Source organism: Lissotriton helveticus, chromosome 6, assembly GCF_964261635.1.
Source record: "Lissotriton helveticus chromosome 6, aLisHel1.1, whole genome shotgun sequence".
NCBI classification, from domain to species: Eukaryota; Metazoa; Chordata; class Amphibia; order Caudata; family Salamandridae; genus Lissotriton; species Lissotriton helveticus.
Genome location: NC_136067.1, coordinates 1964208115 through 1964221007, shown reverse-complemented (window position 1 = coordinate 1964221007; position 12893 = coordinate 1964208115). Strand labels below are relative to the sequence as shown.

The 12893-nt window shown below is 45.1% G+C and overlaps 1 protein-coding gene across 1 annotated transcript in view; it reads right to left on the bottom strand.

Moving 5' to 3' along the window:
• The window catches only part of LOC144763940 (fucolectin-1-like), a 147121-nt gene that overhangs the window by 118445 nt on the left and 15783 nt on the right, over positions 1-12893 (bottom strand). Inside the window, exon 2 of the mRNA XM_078649985.1 lies at positions 9597-9664. Within this exon, the coding sequence (XP_078506111.1) occupies positions 9597-9664 (68 nt within the window). The remainder of the gene's footprint in view (positions 1-9596; positions 9665-12893) is intronic.

The window sequence follows — 12893 nt, the reverse complement described above, 5'->3', positions numbered from 1 at the left end:
TCAATGATGACCACATCCGAGCTGGCCCCGCCACCAGATGTTCCACCTACAAAGTAGATTTAAGAATGTTAGATTACACCACTCCACTAGTATTTGGTCTATGAATGAAAAAATGTGAAAACAACTGAAAAATTAATTGACTGTCTACTCTAGTCTAAAGTAAATGTCCCTCCTTCCAGGGAAAGCTGTTGTCTTGCTTAATTTTTTTGTCACAATTGTTGAATGCTTGCTTAATTTTAACACACATTATTTTTCTCTGAACAGACAGAAACTGGACTTCTAAGGACAAGAGGAACATCAACTTGATACCAGGTGAAAGCTCGGCTCAACCACAAGAAATTTCTACCAATCCAGTACTCATCAACTCTGCACCAAGCACTTTTCCATTTCCAACTAACTTTATTTTAATATATGTGTTTACTTAAACTTTTAATAAAGCTTTTAAACTTGAATTGACTCTGTAGTTTTTCCTCCAGAGAGTCCAGACTAGAGTGACTGAGCGAAAAGTTTTGCAATTTTTGGAAGGAGGAATCTGTGCTGCTGACACTACCAGGTTTATTTATACAGTGTGCCAAACATGCCACTCTGAAATATTATTACTCTGGTCTTTGGTGTCCATAGTTCGGTTTGTGGAGAATTGTCCCTGCAACAGTAGGATTATTGATTTTGCTCCTATCTAAACACTATTTCGAAACAATTAAATTAGGAATGCTTGGACAACAATAGGTCCTCTATATTTAAATGAAAACTTACTGGGGCCAGCAAAGGAGCACTCGCCGCCCTGGCCTGCATCCTCCTCCTTTGGAGCCACTGCTGCATCAGATTTTTCGGTCCGCTTGCCCCTGGGCGGACCTGACGTACAACATGAAAGAAATAACAGAAAACATTGATGATTGCTGCTTGCCGATGTCCTTGTCAACCAAATCAAACATTTAGAAAGAACAAGAACCTACTATTTCATCCAAAAAGAGGGCTACAAAGGAAGGACTGCACCTGAGCCTCTACTCTAGGGGCAGATTTACAAGCCCCTTGCAGCTCTTCTGCTCCATTCTTGCGTCAATTTTGTGACGCAGCGCCACAAGAGAGGCGCCATGGTCTGGCGTATATTAACAACGTGACGCATATGGGAGATGCATCCCATTCTAAAACCCTGCGCCATTAGGGAGCATTCCATCGCAAGGGATGGCGTTCCTGCGCAGGAACGCATGCTAAAAGTGGCTATGGGGAATATATAAAATTTCAATCAGTCATTTAGGACAATGATGCGTCACTGAAACCCTGCGCCTGCATGAAGCAGACTTACGGCTTGATGCAGCATTGCTGGAGCTGCGCCATCGTTGCAACGCAACTCCATCAAAGAGCCGCCTTTACGGCACCGATGCGTAACGCTTCGGTGACGTTTTGGGACCATGGTGTGCCGCATTGTAAATACGGCGCACCATGGGTGGTGCTGCCGTGCCACACACTTTGCAGGGATGCGCAGGTAATTGCTAATCTGACACTTACGGGCATACTTACGAGTTCTGAGCTGGACACCTCCAGATGTGCACCAGAACAAATACGTAACGCAAAACTAACCTTGCGTCACGGCAGATGCGCCGCTATTACAATGCGGCAAACCCTGGCGCAAGGGTAGGCAGATGCGTAACGCATCTCGTGACGAAATAGGGGCGCATCTCTAGAGTCGCTTCGCGGGCGCAATGCAACTATAGCAGTGCTCAGGGCTGCCCAATACTCTACATACCGCATCAGTCCTTACGCCTGCTTCAAGCAAGCAGGCATAAAGAATTGACATAGCAGCGTCGCGGAAGTGCCTGCGTTAAATCTTGTAGATTTCACGCAGGCACTTTTGCGAGGCACACATCTGCCTGACCGGCACCACCCACCCCCCACTCCCCCCCTGCGTGGGAACGCACCCATTGAGGCGCAGGCCCAGGCATTCACGTGGCGCATCTCCTTAGATGCATCACGTTGTACATGACTCGCAGGGATGCGCCACGTTTACGTCGCTGTGCGTCAGGTAAGGCAGTGTAAACGTGGAACAAGGGGCTTGTAAATCTGCCCCTTTGTGTCTAGCATTACGCAGTTCTGTAAAATACACTCATACTCAGCCCAATTAAATGAACACAAAATAGATAACAAATAAGCAGTGGCACCGGCACAGAGAAGGAGAACAGTGCACCTGAAATGCACAGAAGATTTTGAAATATTAATGAAAAAATTGCTACTACTACTCACCAAGACCGGGGACCTCCACTCCCAGCACGTCTAGCAGGTCACGCTCTCGGTCAAGGATGTCGGTCCAGCGGTGGGTGACCTGATTGTAGGTGCGCTGGACCCCCGTGATCTTAAAAAGGGCCCGGCACACCTGCCCCCACCGCTTCCGTCGCTCCTGGCTGTTGGTGTAACCAGCAGCAATCCTGCCGCCTGCCGCGATGGTCCTGGGGAGACGGCGCTGCACGTAAAAAACAAGTGCGCCCACCTCCTCAGGACTGAAAATCTCCCGGGGCACCACCATTTCCGCCCTCAATCGACCACACGGGAGCCGGGCACGGGCTGTGGTGCCCGTCTTGGGCAGCTTCACAGCTGTCTTGACCATGTTCTGGGCAGGTGTGAGCAGTAAAGAAGAGACAAAATGAAAAAGAATAAGAGTAGGGAAGAAGGAAAGTAAAAGTTTAAAAAAGTAGTTCAAAAGTAAACAAAAATAGCCTAAAACACAAAAATATAGATCTAGAAAAATACAGGGATAGAAAATAAGTTAAATAGATCAAAAAAATAGTAAAACAAGCAAAGGATGGCAGAGATATAGAGAGGATAGAAACACCATACCCAGACACATAGGAATGAATGAAAAACAAGATGGCGGGCCCGATCACGTGCGCGTAAGTAAGTTCGCACGCGATTTCTCTCGCGAACTCGTGCGAACTTGTATTCGCAAGGCGCGAGTCGGGCGAGATTACACTTAGCGGGCGGAAACGGAAATACGTCACGCAAACAAAATGGCGGCGCCCATACTCAACCTTGAGGTAACTCGCACGAGTTCGCGGCCTCCACGGGCCAGTTCGCACTACGACGCGCCCCGCGAATAGGGCGAAATTACCGAAAAACGAGTTTTGCAAAAGCAAAACGAACGAGCAGGTGCAAAAGTTCGAGCTCATCATTTGTAACCATTTACCTGTAGTGCTTCCTGAAGGGGCCCTCCAGAATGCGGTTGCCTACTTGCAACTATTGTGTGACCCTGCTCTGACAGTCACAGAATAGTTACAAGTATGCCATTGCATCCTGTTAAAAAAAATTATTTACTTTGCATTTGCAACAAAAAGGAAAGGGAGCAGACAAGCAGGTGCCAGCCTTCATTAATGTCAGTTGGGGCAGGGCAGGTGTTGTTGTTTGCAAAACTTAAGGCACTTAGCAGGTGTTTGTTCACTCAGTGGTCAATCAGAGGGTGTTGTGATGACACTGAGGGTGGCATGGGTGTGCCAGCCAGAGGGTGGCATGGGTGAACCAGAGTGCCAGTGTTGACAGAGGATGGCAGTGCTTTGCTTTGCCCCAATAATGTACACTGGTGAACTAGAGGGTGATGTGATGACACAGAGGGTGACATGGGTGAGCCAGAGGGTGGCATGGGTGACCAAAGAGAGTGCCAGTGGTGACAGAGGGTGGCAGTGATGAAGAAAGCTTAGCAAACAGGCTGGGCACGTAGAAACAACAAGTTCGCTAAACTGGCGACCCGACAAGTAAGTTCGCAATTTGCGAAATAGTACAAAACCCTCGCGAACTTGCAGAAACCCGTGCGAACACACACACCCCCAAAAAATCCGCTAATCCGCGAGAATTCGCGGATTTCGCGTATTTTCGCAATCCGCGAATACGCAAATCCGCAAATTCGCGGATTGCGAATCCGCAAAATCCGCCCATGCTTAATCGAGTGTCTGATAGATGGAGAGTGGACAACTCTCGTAAACGTTTATGGCTCAACGGAAGATGACCCCGAAATTTTTCAATTCTTAGACGTGGAATTAGCTAGCTGGGCACCGAAAATTATATTGGCTGGAGATTTGAATATAAATGGTGCAGACGGTTTAGGTTTGGGCTCCTTTGGAAAATATAAAGGACGGAAAAGGAGGGTTAACCAGGCATTACACAGTTTAATCCTGAACAATGCTCTCTCAGACGTTTGGGGGAAAAAAAGACTGGATAATAAAGGCTTCACATATTATTCAGCCCCCCACCAAATCTGTGTAAGACTAGATTATTTCTTTGTCTCAAGCATCAACATATCGAACGTAAACATTGAAAGGTTGCCACGTATCCTTAGTGACCACAATCCCTTAATACTCACATTAACAACAAACTCTAATGCCAGACAATACACGAATTGGACTTTCGAAAGAGATTTACTAAAAGAGGAGAAGTATATAGAGCATATGAATAAATGGCTTAGTGACTTTTTCGTAATTAATAGGGACAGTGCTGAACAGGGGGTGGTCTGGGACACTTTTAAAGCAGGGGTACGGGGGGAAACGAAAAGTTTTAATTCTTATAAACGTAAGCAGGAGCAACAGAGGAATGCAGAGTTATATGAAAAGGTATCGAAAGCAGAGGAGGACTTAAAATGCGTATTAACTGGGGCTCCAAAGGATAATGCCTTGACAAAACTGGTGAAAGTAAAAGGCGAGGCAGAGAGCCACATAGCTAGCAAAGCAGCAAAAGCAAAAATTTACACTGCTAAAAGAGAGAAGTGTTACGAACTGAGTGAGTCAGTAGGGAGAATTTTGGCTACAGGGACAAGACAGGAAGAAGCGTTGGGAACAGTGAGAGAAATCAGAGATACATCGGGCAGAGGTCACACAGATTCGAACGAAATAAGGGAGGTGTTTAGGACTTTTTATGAGAAGCTATACGACGACGAATTATCGGGGAGAGATTCAGAGAGAATTACAGAGGATATAAAGGAGTACTTACAGCAGATTCGGGTAGACATACTGGATGAGGATGATGCAGATAGCTTAGAGGGGGAACTGTTGACAAAAGAAATCAAGGAGGCAGTATGGAAACTTCCCTCGGGGAAATCAGCGGGCCCTGACCAAATACCCATAGAGTTCTATAAAGTATTCTGGGATATATTGGAGAAAGATTTAATGAAGACCATGCAGTGCGCACAGTTGGGTGATTCGGGACCCAAATCATGGGGAAGTGCTGAGGTGGTAGTAATTTTAAAAAAAGAGAAAATTCCGGAGGAACCAGGCTCTTACAGGCCCATCACCTTAATGAATGCAGATGTGAAAGTTTTTTCAAAGGCACTAGCATCAAGACTCGCTAGAGTAATACATAAAATAGTTAGTAGTGTCCAACATGGCTTCATACCTGGAAGAGGGACTACTCATCATACACGCAAAGTAATAACTTTACTAGATGTTACAACAGTCACAGGAGACCCGATGGCAGTAATGTTACTTGACGCTGAAAAAGCATTTGATCGGGTCTCCTGGGAGTATCTTTGGTGTGCATTAAAGAGAACAGGAATTAAACAGGGATACCTCAAAGCAATAAAGACCTTATACTTAAACCCGGTAGCAACTCTGCGCGTGAATGCTGGCAATACGCGACAATTCCGACTAAAAAGGGGCATAAGACAGGGGTGTCCCTGCTCACCGCTATTGTTCGCGATATATATGGACCCATTAATCCGCAGTATAGAGGCGTCTGAAATGATTATACCCCTAACCACTCTCATTGGGCATTGTAAAATTTTAGCCTATGCAGACGACCTTGCTGTAATCACTCCTAATCCTACTGAATCTATAGGGCACGTAGAAAGCGAGGCCCTAAAATTTGGAAAGATATCAGGCTATAAACTAAACATATCAAAAACACAGATAATCAAAAATTCCAATACTATTTGCACAGATAACCGAGTGGTGCAGTCAGGCATATATTTAGGGGTTACTATTTTGGCAGATCTGGAATCATTAGTAGTTAAGAATACTTCCTTATTAATTAAAAAAGTGGAGAGAGATTTAGACAGATTGGATAATCTACACTTATCAATTGTAGGGAGGACGAACATAATAAAAATGTTGATCCTTCCAAAATTCCTATATTTATTTAGAGCATTGTTATTTGATGTTAAATTTTTTTAAAAATTAGAGTGTATTATAAATAGATTTATTTGGGCTAAGGGTAAAACTAGAAGAGCCTTAAGATATATGACACTTCCGAGAGAGAGGGGAGGATGGGCAGTGCCAGATTTAAAACTCTATTATTGGGCGGCAGCTCTTCAAAACATGACTGGCTTGTTGGGAGGGGCAGAGTTAGAAGGTTGGTGTGAACATGGAACGCTGGCAATATATGGATTAACCCTTGGAATTGAAGTGGAGAATGTATTGTTGAAATTTACAGAGCCAAGCTATTACAAAAAGACAAAATTCAAGACGCTTATAACGGCAAATATAATTTGGAAAAGCTTCAGTAAAAAAGTAGGCCTGGGTAAATACAATGTATATACTAGATTTATAGATAATCTAAATCTTCCACAAGAGATCTTTTCGGGTTATACATTTGGTGAGTGGGTAAGAAAGGGAATCAGATGCATAGGGGATGTAATGGGACCTCAGGGGGTAGCTCAATTCTCAGAACTGCAGAGTAGATTCAATCTACATACTAGCCAATTTTTTAAATATTTACAAATTAGGAGTTTTTTGCAGAACAAAAAGGGAGGTCCACTGGGATTTATGCAAGATCCGATCATGGAATTGATTCAATTGGGGGAAGACTGTACTATTAAGAGGCTTTATGCTGAATTGATAAAATCAAAACAGGATGATTATGATAAATGGAATGAAAAATGGAAAGAAAACCTTAATACCAATAGGGAAAGCTTTGGCACCTCTTTGCAATATGGATATTCTCTTTTATGCTCGGCACCATTGCAGGCGCAACATTATAAAACGTTATATCACTTATACTATACCCCTGCTAAAATAGCACAATGGGGGGGCACTGTGGGTATCAATTGCTATAGGTGTGGAAGCTTGGACGCAGATTTAAAACATGTATTTGCAACGTGCCCTAATTTAGATAAACTTAAAAAAGAGATAGAAGGTTTCATAAATAGCATTTTAGGAACTGAAATTGTGTTAACTCCCGGAACTATACTACAAGGGGTCATTATGGAGGACGAACAACAACTATCAACCGGGAGGGAATTCTTATTTGTAGCACTATCAGTTATGAGATTATGCATAGCCTCTGCATGGATTGACCCCATTCCCCCTACTTTTCATAACTGGTTGGCCAAATTAATAACAACATACAATACGGAGAAGGAGATATATGCACGGAAAGGGAAAAGGGGTAGGAAGCTGGGTAAGTTAATCTGGGGCCCCATTACACGATGGAAAGAGGATGAAGTAGATTAAAACTTTCATGTGAAGGAAATGAGATTCACCAAGGATTTCATATATGGTACTGAAGAATATTACTGTATTATCTTGAGGGACACAAAGGAGCGAGACTAAATAGATGAGCATGAATAAATGGCACACAAGTAAATGTTTATTCTTTAACCTAGGAGATTACCTTACTTATACTTTTGACTTTTTCTCTCAATGTGGTATTAGTTGTTTTCTGTAATAATGCCGTGTCCTGTATGTAACAACAAAACTTTTAATAAAAAGATTTAAAAAAAAAAAAGGATCCAGCGGGGGGGCCGCGCGGCCCCCCTTCCACATTTTCAAAGCTCCGGGGGGTGGTGGTCCCCAGGGCTGGGGAGGTCCATCACGAACCCCAAAACTAAATATTTAGAGCCCCGTGGAGGTAGCGGTCCCCGGGGCATGTAGGGGGACTTCAGCCCATTTTTTTTTAAAAGCCCCAGGGTGGTGGGGAGTGTGCCACCCACGCAATCAAAATTAATTTGAGCTCCGTGGGGTTGCGGTCCTCGGGGCTTGGGGGGGCGTTAGAGCCCCCCCCCCAAAACAAAAATTTAACCAACCCCAGGGGTGGCTGCAGTGTGATGCAACTCCCCTTCCTCAACGCCAGGCCATGCATTAAATGGTGTGGGGGCCACCTGGACCCTTCACAGAGCCAATAATGGCCCTTGGAGCCCCATCCTCCCAGGCCGGCTACAGCTATGCCTGTGGTGCCCACCTGTGGTCACTGTTACTTGGCGGGAGCAATTTCAAACATCCTTCCAAGCAAAAGCAAACACTAAGCGGCAGATTTACAAGCACATTGCGCCACTAATCATCACGTTTTGCAACGCTCTGGTAGCGCTATGCCGTGCTCCATATTAACAAGGTGGCGCTAGCCACTTTGCGTGGCCTAATGCCAGCTTGTAAATATGGTCCTCCCCAAAGCAGTTTTCTGCATTAAAGGGGTGTGCAATGGGTGTTGCAGTGGCTGTTCCCACGCAACACCCATGGATTTTTAACACTGCTCCAGATTTACAAAGATCTGTAAATCTGAGGCAGCCCCGAAAACTAACGCCTCCCCTGGGGAGAGGTAAGAGTGGCGCAACAAGGAGAAATACCTTTACTTTTCCTTGTTTTTGCTCTTTCTGTGTGTGGAAGCAGACTTTTCATTGGTATCCCTATCTGTTGTGAGGCGGGCAGGGGATCAGATGAAAAAATGATTCCCGCTGGCAGGCGGCAGCATCTTTAGCTGCTCCCTGTGGGAGGGAGCAATGCTGGCTTCCCCTGGAGGTGGGTAGCCGACTGGACATAAGGAAGCAATGAAGCACCCCCGCAGCCTCCAACAATGATGGCATTTGTACCCTTGGTAGGCTCCAAGGCACACACCCGCTTTTGCATGGGCCCCGGGCAGGGTCCCTGGAGCCGAAATTGCCATTGGGAGGGGAGCTGCGTGGCCCCCGTCCCAATTATTGAGTGGATACAGTCCGGGGAATGGGGCACCAGGGTCAATATTGGCCCATGGAGGGAGGTTGCATGTTTCCCTAAACTTTCAGAATAAGGTCCCAGGAGATGGGATCCCTGGAGACAAAATCGGCCCAGGAAGTAAATAGGCCCCTGAGGCTGAGGTCCTGGGGCTAATATTATCCCAGGGAGGGGACTGTGTGCACCTTTCCCCCTTCTTAATGTGGCAGGATCCCAGGAGAAGGGCTCCCAGGGGCCAGAAATCAGCCAAGAGAGGGGAGCTGCGTGACCCACTCCCTATTTACGCGGGGGTTTCCTGCATGTGGGAGGAGTAGAAGCCGCTATCTGGATCACGGAGCAGAGGCCACTATCTGGAATTACACTTTATATTTTCAACCTCTAAGATTCACCTCATTTTACTGTCTGTGAATTGTTTGGGTCTGTTCTGCGACAGTAAGTGAGGACGCATCTTCAGGTCAGGCCTCTTTGTGTCTCTACAGAATGTCCCCAATTGAGAAAGACCATACACATCTCTTTCCTTGCCTGGGATTCTAACCCGGAAGAACATGTTAGTACTGAATTGGCTAGAGGTTAAGAAAGTCTGACTCAGCTGCTTCGTGAAATGGTAAAGTAAAAGTTGAATTCCAGATAGAACTGGGAAAAGAAAAAAACATCTTTATCTTGAAAACACACGTATGATCTACTAAATGATTTTCATATTACCTTTGCAGTCAGAGGCACTGACAACCAGCATCAAGCAGGCGAAGATGACCTGGAGTAAAGCTTTCATCCTGTCAACAGAAATACAAAATGCTGATAACCTCTAAAACATGAAAAAGTCAGAAACAGAACAGCATCCTCTGTTCGGGGAATCTGTGACATACTGATAAGACACAAACCACCCGTACCCCAAAATAAAATAAAAATATAGCATGTTTGTCTTGGTTGAACAATGCCCATAGATGAAAATATCACTAGTCTATTAAAGTTCAGTTCCGTTATACACATTATTTTAAAACACTGTGTTAAAGGACACAGACAATTCTAGGAGGATTAGCAGAGACAACCGTCCTTCATCTGGGGTCATCAGTTCATCTTTCAACCCCGCCAGCGCTGGTGCATCCATATGGCAAGGTAATGCACCACCAGCAGGGGGCAGTAAAGAGCACAGTATTTCAGCATGGACCATTTGTCCCTGGGGCGCTGACAGCCCTTCCACCTTTCCTGATCATAGAGGTGCCTATGGCATGGCCGGCAGGCAGAGTGGCGGTTCTGCCGCTCTGGGTTTTCCCAATGGGCTGCTTTCAGAGCACTATGGGCTACAATAACAGAACCATGGCCACTTGTATCCTTTCTTGCTGCGTCCTTTTCCACAGTGGACTTGTGTAAACATTTTTGTAAAAGCTGATCTTGGTAGCCAGTCCAGCCGGGATGACTGGGGCAAGCTATATTTGACAATGGTCTAGTTCCTCCACAAAGTTTTTCATGTCCTGTCCAGGATCTTGAAATGCTGGCGTAGGCCAGTTATAGGCCAATGGTTATGCAATGCCTTTTAACCAGTATTTGTATAGCACACATCTGTAAGTGGTGTCTTAGTTTTTATGGGTTGCCCACAATGCAGTGCCTCACATGTTCCTGGCTGCGTAGCTACGCTACTGGCAGTAATGCACACCAGACCGCACAGATATGGGTGGCAATGTACAATCCAGGCAGCCCAGTCATAGTGCAAGAAAAGTAACTAGGGCCCCTTACTAGGGTGCCATCTCAGTTTGTCAGCTACCCCTAACACCTCCTTTGACAGCATCTGCTGTATCAAAACTCACTACCATTCTCATATTATTGTACTCTTCACTGTATTTCTGCAAGTCAACACCATATCCCTAAAACACATTAACAAAGCCAATAGGTTTAAGCCTTGTAAAGTGCATGAACACAAAGACACACCATGCAGGGACCCCAAATTCACTGCTACCCTCACATAGGCAGATCCCTCATGATGCACTCACACTGGCATATTCCTCACTCAGCACTTACAAAGGCACAACTTTCAACCTGTAGGCCACTTACCCTACACTCACAAAAGACAATGTTAATCCCGAAGCCTCACTGGCTCACCTTTCATAATGCACTCACTAAACATGGTGGCTATACTGCATGCACACAAGCACACTGCTCACACATAGGTACACTGCTCACTAAGAAGGAGCAGCATTTGGATAGATGGTGACATAGGAGGCACAGGTTGAGTATCTGCTACATCGGGAAACTGGTACAATTAAAAGCTGTTGAGGTAAGCTACATTGAAGCCTGCATGTCCACTGAGGTTATCTAATCACCTATTTTTAGAGGGGAAGAGACTTGGCTCAAAAATGTTCCCACTTACCTTCTAATAAGCAAGGTGGTTGTTGTTTTTGCAGTACAACCACCTACTAAAATAAATGAAGAAATACAAAAAACTGGCAACTAAAGGTGGCGAGCATGTGCTTCAATATAACATTTAAACGTCAAGCTTCACTCTGGTCTGTCTTCTTTGAACAGGGAAAATGTCTTCAGAATATACAGAATACCGCTTCAAAATGGTGGCATGGTTGTGAAGCTTACAGCAGTGATGCCTGTTGCCCTGCATAAGAAAGCAGTGGTCCACTAGCAATAGCAGAACCCCTGCTGGTGCTCTCATTACTCAATTAGCACTAATCTGCATTTGCATGGGCTGCTAGGGGATGAGCTGAAGGAAATTCCTCCGGACGACAGACTCCTCTGGATGCAGAGTAACACTGAATAAGTAAGCAAATAACGTATACTCAGACTACCTGTCATCCTACAAATCAGCGATTGTCTACGAGGCAGAGCCAAACATTGACAACCAAGCAAATGACAGAAGAGAGTTGATCCCCTACCAAATTGTATGTATGCTGTTCTGAAGAGCTGAGCTAATATGTGAATGACATTCTTTCTAATGGACAACTGAAAGGGGGCATGCCCAAAGCCCATTTTCTCGAAGCAAGATTATGCATTATTTGTACAAAAATATGAGGCTGATGAGACAGCTAAAACAGTCTTTTTGTTAGAGCAAAACACAGAGAAATAGAGCACAGGGAGCAGGAGTACAGGGGATGCTTGGTTCACATGCATAAGACATACAGCACTGGTCAAGAGAATCACAATTTTCTCTGGAAGACACTGAGAAAGTGTGGTATTGCAGGACAAGTGCAAGGTTCATTCAAAAACATGGAACACATGTAGTACTGCAGGGTCAGTACAAGCGTTCTTTAAAGGCATGGAACACGTGTGGTACTCAAGGCCAGTGCAACCTTGCTTCTAAGACATGGAACAAGTGTGGTACCGCATGGCTAGCCAGTGCAAGCTTCATTTAAAGACATGGAACAAATGTGGAACTGCAGGGCCATTGCAAGCTTCCTTCAAGGGCATGGAACAGTATGGTACTCAAGGACAGTAGAAGCTTCAATCAAAGACATGGTGCAAATGTGGTATTGGAAGGCCACTGTAAGTGGCCTTTGAAGGCATGGAACAAGTGTGGCACTATGAAGCACCATTTAATACCTCCCTTAATACAATGAACAAACAGGATTTCAGATTTGGTACAAGTGTAAGGAACAGCACTGGGTGTATGAGTGCAAACTTGACCTGCACGTATTGCAAGATTTCCAACAAGCAAAACAGGTACGGTGCCGGGCAGGAATGCACGCTTCCCTCACACCCATAGAATACATCTCTATCTGGTCAGAAACAATGTAAGCTTCCCTTAGGTACACAGAATATGGACAGCATCTGCAGCAGCTATCCAAGACACACACACACACACAATGTTGAGCATGAAGCATTTGGGAACAGTGCAAGCTCCCCTCACATGCAGCACAGGAACAAGATGGTCAACAAGCTAAGACAGCCTCACATTCAAAACAGATATCATACTGGCAGCAGCATCTAAGCTTGTTTCAGATACAGGCTACTCATAATAAAGAACAGAGGTGGGTGGCCCACTGAAGGTTCGAGCCAGAT